Here is a 22,918-nt window from a genome sequence, read left to right as displayed (position 1 = left end):
GAAAACGTCACACTATTAATTAATAAATATATTTAGTTATAAATAAATCTAAATAGTAGTTTTATATGTGTAAATAATTCCGTAATGCGAGTATTATCTTTGATTCTAATTTATTGAAATCATTTAAAGTAGTTATTATACAGTAATACAGATAGTACGTTAAAACCTTCAACCCGCTATTAATTTTAAGTTATAATTAATTTACTATATTAAAACCAATAATTAAAAATTGTGGCAGTTCTGTAATATAAGTAAAGTCTTAACTAGCATTTAGTTAAAAGGTGTCTTACGCTAACGAGCCAACGACTGGCACTAATGACGCCCCGTGGCTTGGGCGGAGTTCCGCAAAGACGATAACGAGATCTTTTTATTGGTTGAATAAAAACACAAAATGGTTTTTAAAAAAAAAGTGATATCATAGGGATTCGACTGTTGTTAATGAAAGATTCCGTCTATAGTAACCCAATTTTTTTATTAACTAAAAATTCATTTTAATAACTATAGAAAATTAAATATAATGTGATTAAAATGTTTTTTAAATTATTGTTGAAACAGATTTTTTTTAATATTTTTGTATCGATATTAAATGAGAAAGAGTCTTGTGAGGTTGAAAGGTGTAGTGTAGTGTAGTGAAAGGTGTAAGTTGGTGTACTTTTGGATTGTTTTTATAAAGATGAAATTTTGAATTAATTTAAAACTACGAATTTAGTTTTTTGTATAAATTTTGCAGTACATATTGCATAACATAAGGATAATGGAGCACTAACAGCGTTTGTATCGACTACTGCAGAGTGCGCAGTGTTACACAATATTGGTTGGACCCGGGGCTTTTGCCGCCGAGTCGCAATGTACCTCACTCGACCCTCATGTTCGCTGAACGAATGCCCGCCTTATGCGACAAAATCTAATGTGCAGAATGCTTATTATGAATATAAAATAGTAAAATGTGAAAATTATTTAATTAAACGAAAATTAATTTTATAATCTTCTAAAATTTAAACGACTTGTTTATGTGTTTCATATGTAATATATAAAATATAAAATTTATTTAAGAATATTTCAGTAACAGTCAAAAACATAATATTGTAATATTTATAAACTATAAGAATCGCATAAAAGGTAGCAAATCTAGAGTCTTATAAACTTTATAAAGTAATTAAAAATAAACACTTCAATGTTTAAGTCCGTGATAACCTTCGCTCGCTGAAAATTTTATCTTTTACATCGTTTCGGTACGACAAGATTGGTCGTTAAGAAATTTCATTTTGTTTTCTTTATGTTGAAAATAGAAAAATGTATTCATCTCCTTTTCTATGTTTTCGTTTGACTTTGTTAACATTTCTTTCTAAATAAATATGCGTGAAGAGTAAGCACTAAAAGGTAAAATAAAAACGTAGAACTTTTACGATCCAGATATACGGAAATGTTCTACATAAATATTTGTTTATGTGCAGATGTTTTTAAGAAATTTACCATGATATGTTTATTTAACGTAAGTTTACTAGCACATGTAAACGTATAATAATACTTCTATGTTCTTTCAATGAATTAAAACATCAGTTGGGTTGATTTAAGAGCTGTGTTTGTAAGGGAGGTGGCACTGTCGCCTCTGTGTCGTGGCACAATGCCAACGACTCATCTTACCTACATTTCGCTGGGAAGAATACAGAAATACCTTATTTAATCTAGAATAACGGATGGTAGTTGCGTAAGTGAAAAAAAAAAAAAAACATTACAACAATTATTTAATGAATAAAAAATATGCAATATAATTTGTGTTTAATATCAGTTTTATAATAAGAATACATAAATTGTAGTAATTACGTAATAGTAAGGCGAAGATAAGGATTTTTTTCAGCGATTTTTTTTGTTACATTTATAGGACTACGTAATGAATTTAATAGTGAATTAATTTCGCTTAACGTTTTTTACTTGACATCAAGTTTATCATTAAAATCATCATTTCAGCGATAGGGCGAGAACATTGACCTTGTCTATAGATTACCAACTAGACAGCTTTTTTTAAATATTGGACGCAATAAACCTCAATTCCAAAAAGGGCAGCAACCTTATGCTACGTTATTTACAGCTTTATTTCCTTTCTTAATTTCCTAGTTACAATGATAAATAACTTTACTTTTAGATTTAATCATTGTTTATGTAAATCTTAATTTAAATGTCATAATTATTCATGCAAGCCTTCTATTAGTCTAAAAGATGGCGTTTAGCACGATGGTATAGCTTATTGTTTCACCTATCAATATCTAATTAATAGTACCGGTCGGAAGAGGCCTGCATCCGACATCTGACGTGGACCTTCACAAGGTCGTCTGTGTGTGTGTGGACGTCCTGCGTTGCACTTGCCTTTCCGTGGACTTCACCCCAGAAACTTAAAGCCGTAGCGGTTATCAATTCCACACACGATCAGATAATTACCGTAAAATTAAAAAATTTTCTCAGTAAAATTTGTTACTACTTATAAAATGATCATGTCGCAAATCTGTTTTGAAGTTTGTTCCATCTTAAGTTCTAATATAACACGATAAGATATAGGTTTAAGAAGTGCTTATATCAACGGTGCGATAGTTTCTCTAAGAATTTGTTCGTACAACGAAGCTTTAAAACATTATTGTACAGTAAAGTAACGTCAAACGTTATGTTTTTAAACTATAATTACAATTTCTAATAAATGTAAACGTAAATATATCATAACAATAATATATTTAACATAATAGGCGGAACATGATTCTTAAAAAAATAATTGTTTAGTGTAAAGCTCACGAAATGTCTCTAAAACGTATTTTTCCGACTAATATCGCCCCAGAAGGTGCTTGCATATTCCGGGTAAGTCAAGAGCGTGCTATAAATAGAAGGAAAGAGCGTAAACCGTCCATAAAAGAAGTAATGTAGGGAAAGTTATTTGAGTACATTTTTTTCTTAACTTCGCGCCTTTAGCGACACGTAGCTTTCCTATTATATAACGGAAGGGGAAATTTAAGTTGCGTGAGAAAAAAATATATTTTTTTATATATCGTATTTACCAGAAAATAAAAATATTTAATTTTTGTTTGAAATGTATATCCTTTTTGAGGCTTGTGTTTTCGTGATAATTATGTGACCGAGTACGGAAACATAATTTTAGACGCAAAAATACGTTTATGTTGTCGCATTGAATAATCTGCTTAAAATGGCGACAGATTGACCTGCTATTACCAAATCACAAACAGAAAATTCAAAATAGTTACCGGACATGCAATGGTTTCTCATTGTTTACATATAATTAATTTTGTTTTTACGTCTAAAGAATTTAAGCATACAGGTTCAAATTTTGTTAATAATTTTGAAATGTGACATCGTTAAACTTTTTTTACTTTTCTTTTAAATTTAAAGTGGGTGTTGCATTTAAACATCTAAATTATGTTATTTAGTATAAAGTGCATTCTAGTAGTAGTACATGAAGAAAGATTTACATATTTTCTTAGATGATACTGTTTATATTGCATTATGCAATTTAGCTACTTAAATACGTGTACAGATATTAATACTAACACATGCCTACATAAAATTTCACTTATTGTGGTACATATGTAAAGACATGTCTTTAGAAATAATCAACGTATTAGATCATATAGTTTATAAACATAGTAAAACTGCTTTGTCAGTAAGATTTTTTTTTATAACAGTATATTCTGTATATTATTGTAAAGTCTTGTATTGTTCAAAGTATTCGTATACAGAACTCTTTTCAGAGATACGCAATAGAAGATTTGAAAATGTCACATATATTTAAAGTTTTGGATCCTTGGAAATGCCGTTTTCGCCACGATGTAGATGATATAAATCACACACAGAAAGTAAATCTGTTGAGAGTCGAAACCGCAAACTACAGCACAGTCACAGTCACTTATCCACTAAGCTAGTTCTGACACTACCTTCTAACATTAAAAATAATAACAAATTAAAAATGCATAAAAAATAAGTAATTTTTGGTTCAATAATATTTGCAATAAAAATCTGATATTTTTAATAATTCTCTACAAAGTTTCAAAGTTACAAAGAATTATCATTTAGTTTTTCACAGCGAATCTTTAATTATGATGATGTATAGGTCAACTCTTGACCCTTTAAACATTGTTGGTAATAGCGTCAAGTGATTTTATAGACTCTTGCTGGCATCTATCGGACCTGGAGATTTTATAATGAGTGCATATGTAGTACATAAGTACGTACTCGCACATCTATATGCATATGTATTTAAAAATGAATCAATATTTTCTTTTGTTCACTTCGTAACCTGAGAACGACTACAGATTTCATTTTATATTTTTCCTAATACTTTTTTGCGTATTCTTATGAAAAAAAAATATTTAGAAAATTTCGTCAAAACTTCAACTCTCCAAATGCTGAATTTAAACGAATTTCAAAGCCACCGGTGCATTCCCGTAACAGCAATGAATTACAAAACAAAATTAATTTACTTATTTCACAAATAACCTATAAATAAAATAATCACACGATGTTGTATACACTAATCTTTATTCCTATTGGAATGCAGGCCAATTTTTTCTGACAGCACATGAGTCAAGACGGGTAGTGAGCAATAAAATGTATTAAATGTTCTAATCTAATTTATTTTCAATGCTTGGTGAGCGGCAATGAGATAATCGATGAGCCCAGTGACTAATGCAAATATTATTTAAATTGCATTACCTGCATACACAGTAGCATTTGCGAAACCATTTGTCATGACCAACCTTGTTGATTTACGACTTTGGCACTACCACGATTCTATTTCATACATTATTATATATTTCATAATGTATTTGCATTCATTATTTTTGTTAACATTCCAAATTATTTAGAAAAAGTCTTTAATGTGATTAAAAAAATATTATAAATTTAATCTTAAGCATTGTTGCTTCGGTGTTGAGTTACTACAACTGTTGAATGGTAAACTGTGTGATACACAGGCTATAAATGCTTTTATGGAGTAAATTTATAGCACATTTGCCATCTGAAGCCTTTAAAAATGTTATACTTATTAGCAATCGCTACGAAATATGTTTTAATTTAATTATGTTTTTTTTTCTATTGGACTACATCAGATTATTAACTTTTGGCCGTACAGCGTCTGCATGGACAGATAGTAAACAATAATTAATTTTAATACGTATTATCACAATTTGGAAAACGCTTTTCGCTACCATATTATCAGTACGGTGTTTATTATTTTTGAATATGGTGTACCATATATTAAAAGGCAGCAAATAGTGTAATCTAGCTAGCCCTACACTCTGCCATTTGGCGGCAGAGGATTATAGGTGGGTTTAATATATAAAATAAAACCTACCTAGCTCTATTAACTCCCTTAATGCTTTAACAACTATAACTAATCACCCTGTATATGATAATTAGCCTTGTAATGACAACTAAAGTAATTCATTATCATTATTTCAGCCGTACGACATCCATATAAGACGTAGAACTCCCCCTTAGATTCCAATAGGACCGGTATGAAGCGGCTTGTATCCAGCATCTTCCAACGACCTTAACAAGGTAGACGCCCTAGCCTAGGTAACCAGGTCTGTAGTCTCCACTCCAGATCCCAAAAATCCCAATCGGCCACTTGTTCGCACAATCCAATACATTATTCGCAGTGTGCTATTTTCTTGTTATATAAAGTGAATCTATTTATGGTTGAGGCCTGCTCGGGTCATAAAATAAATTATTATAAAAATCTTCTTTGTACCATATAAATACAAGTCACACTTGAAAAGATTTACAGACCTTGAAAAATATTAAAGAAACGTTCAGTTAAACTGCTTGTCGCTCGTTTAACAAGATCTATTTACCCGAGTTAAACGCTCGGCAATCAATCAATACTAACAGATTGTCAGTTAAAGATGACAGGGGTATTAATTGTTCTACGAACTAATCGCTGCGTAGCTACTGCAAACATATTACGGTCTCGGTTATTTTCTATTACATCTGTCTTTCATTGGTAATATTTGTATGAAGCAAATAGAGCTAAAGATTACATTAACGTGTTACAATATTTCTAAGCTTATAAATTTAAATATTATCGAGAAGTGGAAATTTAAAAAAAAAAGTTGTTTTTCCTAATAGGTTTGTTTGTTATACTTATGCTTTATATTTATTTAAATTTTAATACCGGGTGTTTAGTCATCTCTTTGGTGAATCTCTCATAGTAAAATTTAATAAGAGCATTTGCCTTTCTGCGCACCTGAAGGCAATAATTTTAGTTAAATCTTTGTAATAAATTGAGAGCGAGGCGTTTAGGAAGATCTCTTGGGAAATTATTGATATTTCTATTTCAATAAATTCCGCCGCCGTCTGGTCAAAATCAACTATTAAAATAATTCTAAAAGTTAGTGAATGCTGTTTAAGGTGAATTAGGACGAAATTAAATTTATTTAATCAATAGCTGTACAGTACTGTCTGAAGTGGCAGCGAGCGGGACACATCGCGGGGCCGAAAGGTTCTTGAGTGCCACCACGAGTATATAGATAAATGCGGCGTGGGTAAGGCCCCCCATTAAGTGGACCAATGACATAGTTAAGGTCGCGGAAAGTCGCTGGATGCGGGCGGGGTAAGATCGGTCATCGTGGCGATTTTTAGGGGAGGCCTATGCCTTGCAGTGGGCGTCCATCGGCTGAAGAGAAGAAGAAGATGAATACATAGTGTAGAGAGTTTGCCCTGTCTCTGAGCCATGGTTTTTATATTAGATTAGATTCTACGAGGTCAAATCAGGAATGTTGAAATCTATAGAAGAACGAAAGTAACCGACATAGCTCCAAGAATTGGTAAATTCTGCTCTCTATGCGGCCTGCTTAATATGGGAGTAATGCCTTTATCCAGCACATATACAATAGAGTCGCTGCAGAAATTCAGCAGGTACATTCTTTTTGTTACCTTGATTATTGATTCAGAATCACTAGTAACGCTCTATAAAATGAAGTAAACGTTAACATATACGTAAGTTTTAGTTCATATTTACAGTCTTAATGAATTCGTCAAATTATTCGGAGTCAACATGTTTATTACGTGTCAACGAGTCCGACGACACGTTACGCATGGCGTTGGGTGACAGACTTCATATATCGCAGCGACTCAGCGGGCCTTGTTATGACTAGTCTCCGTCAACCTCACATTATGCCGAGTAGCGGCTATTAAAACCGCTAATATCAGTTGTAGAATTATTTAAACTTTGAAATATTTAACGTATAATATATTGATATTTTCTAAAAGTTTTAATTCCAAAATTGAGTATTGTGCATCGATATTTTTACAAACTTACCTTCTTTCAGCAAAATAACAAAAAACCTTCACGGGAGCAAAACGTATAACTACAAATATAAATATAACAAATATTATAATTTAGACATTAATGAACATAATAAATTTTGAACTAATAGAAGAGTCAAATTTTATATAAACTAAAATCAAACAGACCTCAAGATTAACGACATCCTATAGCTTAAAATAATGTTACGAGGTTTCTTAACGCGTCTTAATTTACGAAGAACGAACAAAAAATTCAGTCGAATTAATTTTTATAATTTGGAGCTATAGTAGGCAGTAGCTAAGCTATATTATCACTTAAAAATATTAGTTTTTTTTACTAGTTTTTGTTTAATGACATTTTAAGTATATAGTCTCATAGTTTTGAGATACAAGGGAGATTATCGTAAAACACGGTTGCCTAAAATGAAATTACTATATTTATCTAAATATTATATCAAATTGTTAGCGAAGGAGTTGACTGTTTGCTATTCTTGGGTGTTTATTCACGCTTTACGGTATGACTGTGAAATAGTTCTGAGGAACGATCGATGTGTTGACCAGCCGAGTTGTCACGGGTCGCCGAGCGACTTCCAACTGAGAAAGATAGTTTCTAAAACTAGAACGGGGATGGATAAGTTTGTTGTGCTCGGCTGAATAAGACGGCTTACTCCATGTAACCTATTTCTATTATTATTCAGCCTTTGTTTTGTTTAAATTGAAAATATCTACGGAAAAGATCTAAAGGAAAGAAGACATTTAAAGCTCTATGGCCTGCAATATGGCACTAGATAATAGTTTACAATTATTATTTTAAAATTAAAACTAAAAATATATGTTTGTATGTTTTAGAAGCATCTTTTACCAAGATTTTAAAGTCTATCCTTTTTAATAGGAATTTTTTTAATAAATTGTTTACACTAACAAGAAATATTATGCGATTATTAGTAAATACTTTCGATTTTGCTTACTAAATTATGTCTTTGTTGCTGAAGTTAGTTTAGATAGATCCCACCGCGACTACTATGTTTGAAGTTACAACAGGAGTAAGCATAGCCGTAGTGAGAGCCTAGCTAAGATAATAATATAATATCTTATGTATTAAAGTGTTTATCAAATGTTTATGCGAGCAAAATCACTATAAAGTATAACATTCAGTTTATCTTATGATGTTTTAGTTTTATAAAAACCTATCAGAGTTCATTAAATGGTTTGTAAACGTTTGAAATAATGTAGATTTTCACTTGCGGTATCGATTCAAATGTTCTATTTCTAGCCTACAGTACAATTGTTTTACCAATATGTTTACGGTAATCGTATCTTTTATGGAAACACTTTGAACAGTTTATCTTTACGCTCATATTATTTCAATTGTACATTTCACGTACACTTAATGCTTTGCGTGCATTTAAGTATCTCTGTAAATCTGAACAATCGTTATGACAGGTAGTCACGACAGCGCATCAATTAAATGGAGGGCGTAGTTGGACGATTCTTTCTAAAGTTGACGGATTCTGATTAATGGTTTATCTTCACTGCGTAATTATTATCATAACAGAATTATTCATTACCTCATTAATTTAAAAACAACAAAGGCATGTTGAAGACAAATCCTAATTGAATAAGAAATTCGGCGAATTATGTAAATTGTGTTATTCATTTTGTATTTTTGTTTAATATATTCTTACTTCGGTACATAATTTTAGGAAAATCCTACTTGTATTATAAAACAACGAACAAGTAAATTGTAAATACACCCACGTATTTCATGTTTGCCTTTTTCTTTTATTTTTTGCTATGATAAGTAATAGCCACAAAGATCACGATTAAGTTATTCGCGTGTTTTAAAAAAAAATTAATGTGACTGTGCGTTTTTTTTAGAGAATATTACTATGTTACATGTGATTAAAACAACTGTTACAATAAAAGCTTACCTTGTGCTCCCAGTGATTTTATTTATTTAAGAGGCATGTCAACAATATTAACACTTTTATTCTTTTAACAATGATTATCTCTCCCTATTAACTAGAATTTTAACTATTAATGATATATATGCACAACATTCTTTTGAGCCTATTATCAATCGTGTTAAAAATACAAATATGACATAATCGAGAACATAAATTAAAATGGATGCTATCCTTCTACTCCTCAACTTAAAGCTGTGATGGTTCCAAACGCACCCGGATCAGTGAAGAGCTCACAACAATCGCGAACTCGACATAGCACTAATGTTTGGAGAGAGATTCGCTACTCTCAGCAATCATTCTCTCAAATTTTAAAGACCTTTGGCCACATCATGTTAAGACGCCGTTTGGTCTTAACTTGTCGTCCAGATGAGCGAATGATTGAAAATCCATAAGTCACCCAGCTTTTCGATGGATGTATCAGGTGAGCATCCTAGTGTCTCAGAGATCTCCGACAGTTGAAAAGCTGTAAGGAAGGCCATGCTATGTTCTCCGCAGTCGTAAGTACAAATTACTATGGACATATGTTCCCAGTTACATAATATTCTATAAAACGTAAAGGAACACTTAGCTTAAATTAAAAACTTAGAGGAAACGTGGCGCAATTATGGCGGTCGACGCGAGTGTATTTAATGCGAGTGAATATGATTCAGCGCGTCCATTTCGCTAATGAGGTAGTGTAAGTTAGAGAGGCTGAGTTTTAAAGAAAATAAAGGTTGATTAAATTAAATTAACGAACGCATTAAAAGGTCATAACGAAAAGCTGCGCTATGACATTTTTAATCGTAATCACGTATGTAATTTTTAATTCTGACATAAAACTCTCGCAATAAAGAAAATTACGTAATTCTAAGTCACATTGGATATATTTTTTATCGATTAAAAACAATCAGTGCTGATAAAAAATATAATCATACGTACAGAATAAAATAAATTATTCAAAATGAATGCATTTTGTCAGACCTTTCAATTTCTAATTTTAGACGACGTTACAAACTGCAAGCACCTTTGTCAAATTTCCGGCGCCTGATACGACATTTCCTGTTAATTACGAAGTAATCAATTGCGGTCAATACAAACTGTATTTTTGTTAAAGGGAACTATCATACAAAGATACTTGATAGTTTTTCTAATTTCAAACATCCGCACTTTTTTCCTTACGAAAAGACGATTACAGATTACGGCCGGCCAAAGTAACATTTGCATTAGCAAATTTCTCAGTAAAATTAAAAGTTTAAACAGTGGTTAAAGATTTGAATGAAAATTTACGAAGCTGAAATTTTGAAAAACGCGTTTTGTTTGTTCTACATTATTCATATTTATGAATAATTATCATGTTATGCTATTAATATAGATCTTATTTTAAGCAGGTTTTATAATTGTTAAGAATATATTTGTAAATAAAAGATTTCCACCTATGTACCGACTCATCACGACATCTCAGGAACCATAAGGTCAAGAAACCCTCATGGGGAGTTGAGGGCATAAAACTTTGACAGAATTTGTTTTTGACACGTTAAAAATTACCAAGAATTAATTATGAAATTACACCAACAAAAGACAGTATAATGGAAAATCATTAAGATTGCGACTAATAAAAGTGTATTTGTAAGTCCGGAGAGTAATATGATTATTTGTGAAAGAATTATTATTGGTGAAATTGCAATTATTAATCAAAGTATAATATAAACGGTAGTGTACAATTGTTACCCGTAATTGTATATTAACCCACGCATTATTTGTGCGCATTTAAACGGATAAGCTAAAAAAGGTAAATTAGGACTCGAAGAGCCTACAGACACAATTTGTAAGATATAATGGTATACAATACGTAAGAAATTTAAACAAACAGTTGTTGGTTATTTGTTAACCAGTGAAAGATAAAGACGAGGTAGTGATATCGCAACTTAAACACGTATCAGCATAATGTTTTGGTAATGTGATTCTAGAGGGCGGACTTTCGCTACAGTTGCTGTAGACTACGGCCTAATCTCTGATGCTTTAATAAGTTTTATATGCAGATTTAGCTATCTCTTGCCGGGAATAATACATTTTTTTCTTTATTTTATGTTAAGAGTTTAAAAATTGGCGATCAATTTACATATAAAAAATTCATTACACCTCAATTTCCTCGCGTAATGCTTTCACTTTTGTATCACAGTAAAACGCGTGTTAGCTTTTAATAAAGATGCAAATTACTTTTCTATATTAACAAAAATATATGTTTTGCTTTGCTAACAATTTAATATAGTGATTAGATATTAAGTATTTTATTATTTAAATTATATAGATCTAAATTTAAAACCCTCGTGTATAACAATAGGCTGCTGTTTAATGTGTGTTATTATGTTATTTAATTTGTATAATTTTACTCTAATGTATGTAATAATTTTTTACAAATATTTCAGAAACTTTTGTTCATAATTGATTAATTTTTTGATATTTTTTTAAGAACTTTTAATATTTTTTTGTACAAAAAAATTTAAAACAAACTTGGAATTTTATAATTCATCTCAATATTTGGTTAATCAAATAAAAACGATCATCTATTCCATATTACACGTCATAAACACTTTACGTCCAAAAATTATAAACTCGTACAATTTATTTCGGGTCAAATTCACCTATTTATTGTACAATGCTCATCAATGATAAATAGCTAAGCGCAACAATGAACACCCTTTTGTGAAAATTTATAACCCCATTTGGCTATGCTCAGTTATGTGACCTATTTTATTCACTGCCAAATCTTGTCTTTGTCCCCCTCTTTAAAGTTTTTCGAACCATAAAATTTCCATTGGTTATATGGTATTGGTTGGTTATTTTCTATCCGACATAACCGAACTCGTACTAAAACTAACGAATCATTACTAATTTGGTTATGCAGGGCGATCTTGAGTCCAAACGAAATTTAAAAGTTATGTTTTTATTTAGTTTTAAAATGCATACTGATGTAATTATCTTTTTAAAAACTTTTTTTATTCAATAAAGTTATAATATGTATAATACACTTTTTGATTAATTAAAAAAAACGTCAATAAACAACAGTGTTTACACAATTTGCACGAGTAAATTTAAGAATATCACATAATTTGCAATGTGTTTTAAAATACCTGTTAATATTAGATATAATAAAAAGTTGAATTGTACTATGCAGAATGAAAATTAATTTAAAATACAATCAATAGTATATCGCTACAATCAAAGTATAAGAAAGCGTAGCAATGTAACGTGTCGATGGCACTATTTAGTGGAGGAGTATCAAAAGCGGAACGCAACAAACCTAAGCTAGGGATTACCGCCTTCAGGGGCTTCATACTGCAAATTGAATGAACGCAAGTATTTCTTCGTAGGCCAAAATAATTCTATACACGGGATAAGTCAAGAGAGAGGTAATAAAATACCCTTTATATCTTCACCCTTAATATACTTCGAAGCCTTCAATACTAACCTCATGAACATTTAATGAAAACATCATAAAAATAAAAATAAACTGAGGCGTAGCTACAGATTTATGACATGACACGACGCTCACGGAAGCTTGTACAATAAGTTTAGGAAGATGTATCATTGTGTTTGAAACTTCGGATATGGCGACAAATGTTTATGACATCGAAAACACAAGATAGGACATGCGATCGAGCAATTACGATGCACAGATTGCGTGATTACTATAATTTGAAATATAGCCATAACTTAATAGTGATAACATTTTAATTATATTAATGTGAAAGCATATCACTCCGAACAATGGAGGTATGCGTTTGGGCAATGATAGAATTTTTTTTACAAATCCGTACTTTATTTTTTTCGATCATTATAAAAGGATTAGTGAAACTAACCTTGTATTTTCAATACCATGGCGATAATCTTTTCGTTATTGTTTACCGTAGTGTTCATAACGATTGAAAAATTTAATTAAAACATAATGAAATTACACATATAATAAATAAAATTAATGCAAAAAATAATTTATTCTTTTTTAAAGGTGAACATTTAGTCGGAGTCGGCAATTTTGAACAAAGTGAGCGTTCCGAAATGTTCGTCCATGCCATTAAAGCCACGTTCGTTCTCCTCCACTAAAATATTCTCATAAAAAGTAATGGCAGAAAAAGCCGTAAATTTCGGAGAGAAGTTTAAAATTTCGTAATTTATGAAAATACGATTCTTGGTGTCCATTTTTTGTGAATTTGTTATTAAAGGTAATGGAAATTAACACGTGAATTTCCTATAATTGGGATTAAAAGATTATTTGAGTATGAAATTTTTTTAATGGTACAATGTTGGATCATGTTTCCGACATTAGTCAGTAAGCGGGTGTTTGCAAATATCGTTAGCACAGTTTTGATGATTACAACAAACATTTAATACAACACAGCAGAAAAATGACTTAGAGATCCAAACGGCGGTTCAGGCAACAACACTCTCTCTGCCGCTAGTGCGTCAGTATTTTTACCCATAGACAGGAATTACAAATAGCTAGGTACTATTTGTAATTACTGTCTATGGGTATTCCGTATTCGTTATTAACCAGTTGTGAATGAATAATCAGATGTTTACAAAACATCTACTGTCTTTGTAGAAACCAGTTAAACATGATTTATGAATAAAAAAAATTGCACTACATAAGTGTTGTAAGAAGAAAGCAATGTAAATTTTCCTTGCACCGCGATAATAGAGAACTAGGCAACACTTGAAAGGAAAGAGGAAAGAATGTAAATGCTTTACGCAGCAGTATTAAAAGCGAGTGAACCACTTTCACGTGTTTGTGTAGCGCAGTCGGTGCCGGGCGGCTCTGGTTTACATTACACTGTGAACAATAGGCGCGCACAAGTACACTTGTGCACAAAACTTAGCTAACATTGCAGTGGTTTAGAAGCATTATTTGACGTGCGAGAATACTGCAAAAAGTTCAAATAAACTTCCCAACATGATAACGAAGTGAAAAAAATAGAACCTTCGAAGAGCAAATAGGTAAAACTTAAGATTAAGTTCTATGTCCTGTTATGTGATAGCAATAAGATATTTCGTTGCTGTAAATAAAGACAAAAGGGTGTGTGATTTTCAAAAATATATTTTTGTATTGTTTTAATGGTTTACACTGCTACCCAAGTTGCATTTGCAAATTCCAAGAGTTCGACAAGGCAGTGCGCAAAGAGCATTTATCCTTAACCTCTGTAAAAGTAAAGAAGCTGCAGGAGTCTCTCGGGGAGCTTCGGTTTAGGCCGCTACATAGTTTCATCGGATTTAGAGATTGCTAAGCTCATAATTCGCAGTAGACGTTCAACGACTAAAAGAATAATAGTAATAGAATCAATAAATACAGCTATCATTTTAAAATACTTATGACTTATACATTATTAGTATTTGATTGCGACAGATTAGTAACTTTTAACAGAACCAATTCTGTTGAAGCAGCGAGTTTTTAAATAAAATGCATCAATACCACGTGGAAATCATAAGTGATATTTTGCTTAGCTTAATATAAAACATCTTATAGTTATACATAGAGCATAATAAAATAAGTCAAAACAGTTTAGATAAGCGCAGAAATGAAACGAGAACACAAATAAAATGTTTTAGGTGGAATTCAAATATTAAACATGAAATGTTCAATATTAAAATTAAAGCAAAATTCTGTTTTAACTTTGCCAACTAAAATTAATTATAGTGAAAATTGCAAGATCAGAATATGTTTATAATGATTTATCGTCTGTCAAAACGATGCCGCGTGTAAGTTCTTTGTTGTGAAAAATATTGATGACGTTGCGTATCGCCATATTGTGGATTTAGTGTACACACGTATTACTGGTAGAGCTGAGCTTCGTAGAGATTAATACATATTCTTTGTTAGAAAAGGTTTACGACATATTGATTATTCAATTCCATAGAGATTTATTCTCATCACAAAATCCCTGTCTGTGTACACACAATAATGTCTAAATTTTATTTTACATTCATTTGTGTCCATAACTTTTTACAAAAAGTACCTTAAATTAGCAACTTACATTATTCCATATGTATCTCTTTGTATTAACAGTTAGTAGACAAAACAACAACTTTACTACTCGTAGTACGACAATTCCGACTAATAACAGATCACCTCTTCTTAACCTTATACTCTTCTATGAGATTTCTTAAGAGCTGTGTTCCTGTGTGCATATGTTGTCATTTTGACGGAAAATTTTCTCTTTAGTAAAGATGTCTCGTAATACGGCGGGTATAAGAAAAACTTTTCACTTTTGCGCTATATATGTTACAGTTTTAATCATTTCTGGGTTCCCGAAATTTTGCGGATTACCAGTATATACTAAAAAATTAAGTTTTCATCGAAAAATAATAAATGACTTTTCTTTTTTACCATAGGGTACCTTTTTATATTACTCCCGAATCGAGCGAGCGCTCACACATATAGGCCTTTCTCAGCTCCTGACAACAGATTTGGTATTTAACACCGCCACAAGCCGTGTAACCACCACAGCCCCACCGTTGCATCCACCGCATGAACCCCATTTAGTCGTTAAGACTAGGACGACCGACACATCCTAAAACTGATACTCTTCGGTACTCCGCCTTCGCAGCGGAAGTAAAAGGAGATATACGGACCTCTGTCCCGCAGGCTACGTGGACGCTGAAGTGAAGTCATAGAATCCACTCAGAACGACCGCCTCCAGCCCGGCTTACAACATAAAACAACTATGTGAATTGCTCTTAGATTCACCGTGGGTGATAAAGCCACGGCTGTTGCGACCTCGGCTACAATCATGCGGGAAGTAGTTGGGCACCTCTAACATAACGTCACAAATTTCTAAACTAAAATATTTGCCGCATAACTATTCGACAGTGTACGTCAGTAAAATTATTTGACTAATGAAATATAACATATTCCACAAGGTGACGGACGAAGATGCAGTACCGTGTAAGTACGGCACTAATATCTTATTAGCGCTAAATAAAGAGTAGGCCTTTAAGTTAAGCGGATTTAAAATATCATAGAAAAGAAACTAGGAAGCTTAGGGAAGAAAATTTATATTTATAGTAAATACATGGGATTACTATTTTTAAAAAAGAACATCGTTTAGGTGTTCTATCTAATTTAGACCGCAATTTTTTGAAAACTTGCTGGCACATCGCTTGCGGGATATTTCTTTGCGAAAGTTGTTTTTAAACGCGTACCGTAATGTAAACGCGGCTTGGGAGGTACCCCCAGAGAAAAACCCAGAGGCGTGGGACCTGTGTTCCGAGAAGGCCACACAATATCTTTGCGATATGCGATTTCTCACTAAACTTTTCGTTTACAACTGGAAAAGACTCATTGAATGTATGAGATACGCTTCATTTTGTTGGAACCAAGTCCTGTTGTCATACACTTAAAAATTATGTAGTTGTGGAAAGAAACCGTTACGTAACATATTTGTGTAGAGATTATATTTTGAAATTCGTGAGCCTTTCTGTACCTTGTGTAAAAGCCTACATTTTACGTAATAAGAAAAATATAAATTTTATAGAGACCGCGTATGGCGCATAAAACGTATTGCAGAGATTTCCCTATTGGCAGAGCTTGGCGGACGAACATTCACATACTCGAAGGGGTAAGCCGTGTGGGACGTAGGTGAGCGAATGCCTCCGTTCTCTCGTTAAATTATTAATATTAAGTATTGTAAATCTATGGGATAATAGACTTATCCATCCTTCCTTCAGCAGTGGACATCTTGCGGTTGAAATATGATAATCATATTGCATCTTTGTTAATAGTTTAAATGAAGAGTCAGAGGATACTCTTACAACAGCAGCAAAAACAATAATAATAGTACGATTGAAAAATGTAAAACAGATTTTTTTTTGTTTTACTTTTTATTTGCTGCAGAGATTGTTGAAAGTTCTTAGGCAAATATTTTATATGAAAGCTACTGTACAACTTTTTTTACGACACGGCTCACTATCTTCAGTTACGCCCCGTTGCCCTTTTTTCCAATTTAAGCACGCCTTCCTAGCAATTCAAAGTAACGACTCACGGGATCGCCTTCAATTGAACATAAAGATTTAAGTGGTGAAACACTAACTCGGAACATAGATTTTTATATTTAATCTAAGCGGATAACTTATTCAAGCTTTCTAATTTTGCAACCAAATTAAATATTAAATCCATGGAAACGTGTAAATTTAATTATGCTATCATTTGTGATGCTCGTATTATTTTCAAATAATATACATAGTATATATTTACAAGAGAATAGGTTTTTTTTTAAAACAATATAATTTTTAGCAGAAGATTACGAAACAAGTGATTCCACTAGCAATGGAATGGTGCTGTCAAACGGAAACATAGTATGGCTTACTCACTCAGTATTAGGTAACATCTTGATATATATGTTATGCCTTCGTAACATGGGTATATACCTAGAACTTAGTTTTACGGATACCTCTTAAAATTGATTTAAACAGAAAGGTGTCACATGTCACAAAATCATCGAAATATGAAATTCACGGCAAATTTTGAGAATACGGCCGACCTGATGATGCGAATACTACTGAATTCTTTCGCTAAATTAGTTCATATTAAAATTGCGTTTTTATGATGCCTATCAAGTTAATAATAGCCTTAAAATTCAAAACCGAATTGAAAGAAATAGTAATTGAAGTAAATTTGCAATTTGGCATAAATGTGTTAACGATTTTTGTAGAGTTTGATGAAAATTCCATATTTGTAAGCTTGTACGTGATGGCATCTGTCCAAACAATTTTTTTTAATGTTGAATGCTGCGAATAGTTGAATTATTAAACAAATTCTTTCTTATTTATTGGTTTTAAATACAAAGTCGGAAGTGTCTTTCTGCTTCGAAATGAAAATGGAATAAATATGTTTACGCGGACATATTTTTTTATATTCTTGCATAAACGTAAATAGGCACTTAAAATTGCAAATAAATATTTTATCAACGAATTGACACATTCTCGTTAACTAAGTTATGGGATGCTTAAATCAAGTAAAATGGAGGGTTAATTATAAATGTACAAAAAGTTAGAAAATTTTAAATGAATTTTATGTTTATAGGAAGAGTGAAACACTAACAATAAATAAATTAAAATCTTAAACGTCTTTAAATTTTATGTACAAAAATCACTACGCATCTGTTTGTAACCATAGAAAATCCATCTAATTTAAAAGTTCGTTCTTGTTGTGAAGATGATTTTAATATTTTATCAGTAATATTCTGTTCAGTTTATATTTATAGGCTTGTGTATAACTGTAAGGTGTAGAGGGTTACAGGGAGGGAGAAGCTGTTAAAGCTATATGCGGCTGTGCGTTACTTCAGCGAGGTGTTTAGACGGAAGTTGGAATTTACGCCCGCTCGTATTTATGACTCTGGGCAGTGAATATTGCCGGTACCACAAAGTTATACCACGATACGGTTTATGTGCTACTGAATAATTAAACGAATCTTAATCTTTAATAATGTACAATGTTAATTATTATAATTTTATGTACAAAATTTACTGCCCAAACCGAGATCCCCTGCAGCTAAGATATTCCAAGGAGCTTCCGCCTAAACGCTCAAAGAGTTTTGCGTTCTCATAATCCGGTGAAACTGCAATATGTAGGGATAAGTAAAATTTATTAATTTACACAATAATTTACTAAGACATTGCTGGACAAATAGTCTGGTATTTGGTCAACGTTTAACCAATTTTATTTCATCAACTTAAAATTAGGCGTGTTGTTAAAAATAATGTAATTTATTTGTTTTCACCGTAGACAATTGAAGAACAGAAATAATTTATATAAGATTAATGCATATATAATCCAAATTTGATTATTTTAGTTGACAAGGGTAGGAAGGGATAAGACATAATTAATTACGTGCTATCAATTCTTTGAATAAACTTGCCTTCTCTGAGTAGAGAACAGAGCTTGCGATGTTTTAATAAAGTTTTTCTAATATCAGATTTCGTAAATATTATTTTGTTTGAGAAACTATCAATTATAATCCATTTGTATATTTTTGTTGCTTCGATATGTCTTCTCTATTTATTTACAGTATTCTGTAACTAGTTGTAAAGAAATCGTAAACATATGCGATTAATATTATTACAAAATGTAAATTAAGCTATAAATTTATTGACATAGTTATCATTAAACTGGTATAAGAATAAACATTGCTCAAAGAAGTGATTTTGGTATAACTTTCACTACATATCTCAGCATTATTATAAAAACATACGATTTTGCATAAACATTCGTTTCTATCCAACGGTGAGACAGTTTTACGATGCAGTCATTCAAATTTTGACACAAAACCTAAACTATGAACATGAACAAATTCAGTCGGAGGTAATATAACAAATTTATTACACGTAAAAATAGTTTTACAAAGCACAAGAGATTTATGTGTAAGTCCAAATGATTAAAATCGTAAATTGCGTGCGTCAATATAATGACCAAGTGCCTCCAGTATAATTAATTTGGTTAAAAATCTAACACGCAATGTTTTTTTTCATAAACATTTAATTTTGAAAAAACTCTACACACAGATCAGTTAACATATTTTACGAAAAGGGGAGCACACAGTAAAGACGAGGGTGGCTTTTGTTGGCTTCTTTTGTTTGTTGTCATACTGAATTTGGTAATAACGTTGAAGCATTAAATTTCAGGTCGGGATGACTAAAATTTATAAGGGCTTTACAAATTAGACGGCTTGATTTTACCTCTATGATGTAAGGTTTTTATAACTCATTAATATTCATTGAAAACCGGTTGTTATAATTTATTGGTGGCCAATTATAAATAATATCTACTAATTATCTATTATAATGATTTAATCTTATATTATCAACTTGCTTTATGTATTATTTTTTATTATTCCAGGTAGAGTATTGTAATAAATAAAACAAACACATTTGAAAAGTTCCAGTTTTCTCTTTGCAAGTATTATATAATAGAAGGCCTTTTCGGTTTCGGGCAAAATTTTTGTACAGAATTCGAAAGGTTGAGTATTTTTATGACATTTTTCTTTTAGGAAACCTTTTTGTATTATATATTTTGGGGGTTGCGATGATATTATCCGGCATTAAATTAAAGATTTTCTTCGTAATTTAGTTTTATCATATTTACTCACGAAATCGTCTTGATATATTAAAACTTAAGTATTTTTTTTTATAAATACGTACTTGGTATTTGTGAGAAATGATATTGACACTTGCCGTCAGTGGTACAAAAGGTTAAGATTAAGGCTTATAGTTACAGGTTGAATCTCGATTCCAGTCAGGTGTATCTGTTGTCAAGAAATATCGTAAATTTATTCCTCTTTGTTATGTTTCTAATCTTTAGTTGTCTCTTGTAGATATTCTTTCCCAAGAGAAAATACAAACCGCATCCCACTAAATGAGCCAGCCAATTGGTGTATATACTAGTGGATAATAAAGTTATCCGATTTAATTGTATACATCGATGTCTTTTTTTTATATCTAGTAAATGACTAAACAAATAGGGTACCTGTTAAATAATGATGTGTCCACATCATGACAATAGAATTTCGATTGTCAAATCAATTTATTTACAATATCACAACCGTGTTTATCGCTTTGTGACATGCGATGCTCACAGTAATTTTTATTTCCATTTATTGAGTCACAACAACAGTGTAATGTGTTATATATTTCCATGAGTTCTATGTAATATTGTACATCTTTAAAAAGACTGCCGGTCGTAGTCGTACGCAGCATAGACCATTTTTATGCCAACCACAACATTAAACTATAGATAAAAGTACTGTAAATGGATAGCAATAAATTAATGATTATATACCAATTTTTTACGTTTTCTAGATAAGAGAGACATAAAATACTGTGCGAAATGTATAATAATTCCTCAGTTTTGCCCATACAAACAACAGAGTAAAAAATAGTAGTAGTGGGAGGAGAAAAAAGATCTTAAAGTTTTACAGTATAAGAAATAGAAAACCTATCTTTGTAAACGTCGATCGTTTCATATTAAGACCATAAAATGATCATTCATCATATACGTTTCATTACTTTTTTATTTACACTGTAATTAGTAAAAATTTTGGACATTGTTAAATATCTCGGGTCAGTTAATATATAGCATAATATTTTACATGTTATTTTCATTTCACGATAGTTAATGCCGTGTCATTAAGAGACAGTGATTTATATTGTGTTTTGTATTGTCTAATTTATTTTTAAATATTACTTATACTATTAAACTATTACTTTTAATTGAAAATCTACTACAACCCTACAAATTCATGTCTCTATATTTTTAACCACTTATTTTATTTATGTCGCAATTAGAGGGAAACCCAAAAATTAAATATAGCACAAATCCTAATCGTCGAACGCACGAACATTGAGGTTTCGTGACTGACTTGTTTATTAAATTTACGAAGTTCGCCAAACAATTGTACTGTTATGCCGTATAACTGATATAATTATGACAAAATTGAAATATATAGCAATGATTTGTTTCACAGAATATAAAAATAATGAACATATTTCTCTGTTTATTCGTAGTTTATGTTTTTACTGTTTTTTTTTTATTAAAAATATATGTATACATAACTTGAATCTATCAAATAAACTGCACAATCATAATTGGCGACGAAGCCTAAGTTCGGATTTACCGTAGCGGGCTGGAATGATATATGTTCTTGTGAGTGCTCGCTTTGGCCTCTAGATGAAGGACTCTGAGGGAGTTCGTCCACCGTGTTGTGTTCTAGGTTTCGACGTGACTGTTCTTAGGTGAAGGCGAGAGGTATTCCCCAAGATGATACTGCATGGGCGGCTGTCACGAGCTTGCCATTCAACGAAGATGGAACAACACCGTGGGTATTCCAAGTTCGATATTAACGTTCCTTGCATCCGCAGGGGCGTGCAAGCGAAGGAATTTCAACCACGTCAATTCAAATAATAAATTTATTTACGGTATGGTTAAACGAACACATGGATCTGAAATGTGATTGCTTACGATATGCCTTATAAAAAAATTTGGTCATCCAGAGAGCAATGGAGAGGCCAATCTTCAGAGTTTTGCTGCGAAATTGAACCAGAAGTAAGGAAAGCAACAGGCAAAGCAATATCGCCGAAATAGTTCGACTAATTGCTCTTCTGAAACGGCAGAGGGCCGGACACGTCGCACGTGCAGCAAACGGCTCTTGGGACCGAAAGTTTCTTAAGTACTGGCCACCAGCCGGTAGTGGCGTGGTAGATATTAGGTAGACCGACTCCATAAATGAGGTCGCGGGAAGTCGCTGAATGCGGGATGAACAAGACCCGCCATTTTGGATATTTTTGGAGGAGGACTATGCTTTGCAATGGGAGTCTGTCGGCTAACAAGCGTGACTAATTGAATGAAAGATACCTCGCATTCCAAAAGGATATATTCTGAGTCATTAATTTATATATCTATATTTGTTAAAATAATCTTTTGTTCTTACCTGCTGCACGTGCTTCTTTGCAAGCGAGCACCATGCTATGTCGCACATCTGGGTTGTCATCGGCAATGGTCTCGCCGACAGCTACGAACCTTTCAACCGCGCAACAGACTGCGGCGCCCACTCTCTGAACCGCTGCACCACCCGCTGACGCTTCGCCACGAGTTGCCACCAGGCTACTGATCTAAAGACAAGAAA

At 32.1% G+C, this 22,918-nt stretch overlaps 1 protein-coding gene across 1 annotated transcript in view; it reads right to left on the bottom strand.

Annotated features, from left to right (window-relative positions):
- Nucleotides 1-22,918, bottom strand: part of alpha-Catr (alpha-catenin related) — an 82,710-nt gene that overhangs the window by 55,890 nt on the left and 3,902 nt on the right. The window contains exon 2 of the mRNA XM_068770519.1: nucleotides 22,724-22,904. Coding sequence (XP_068626620.1) covers nucleotides 22,724-22,904 — 181 coding nt within the window. The remainder of the gene's footprint in view (nucleotides 1-22,723; nucleotides 22,905-22,918) is intronic.

This window comes from Battus philenor, unplaced genomic scaffold (assembly GCF_028537555.1).
Source record: "Battus philenor isolate CCGP_79_NKW_IND1 unplaced genomic scaffold, ilBatPhil1.0.hap1 SCAF_3, whole genome shotgun sequence".
NCBI lineage: Eukaryota > Metazoa > Arthropoda > Insecta > Lepidoptera > Papilionidae > Battus > Battus philenor.
The sequence above is the reverse complement of the archived record's forward strand: the minus strand, read 5'-3'. Positions and strand labels throughout refer to the sequence as shown.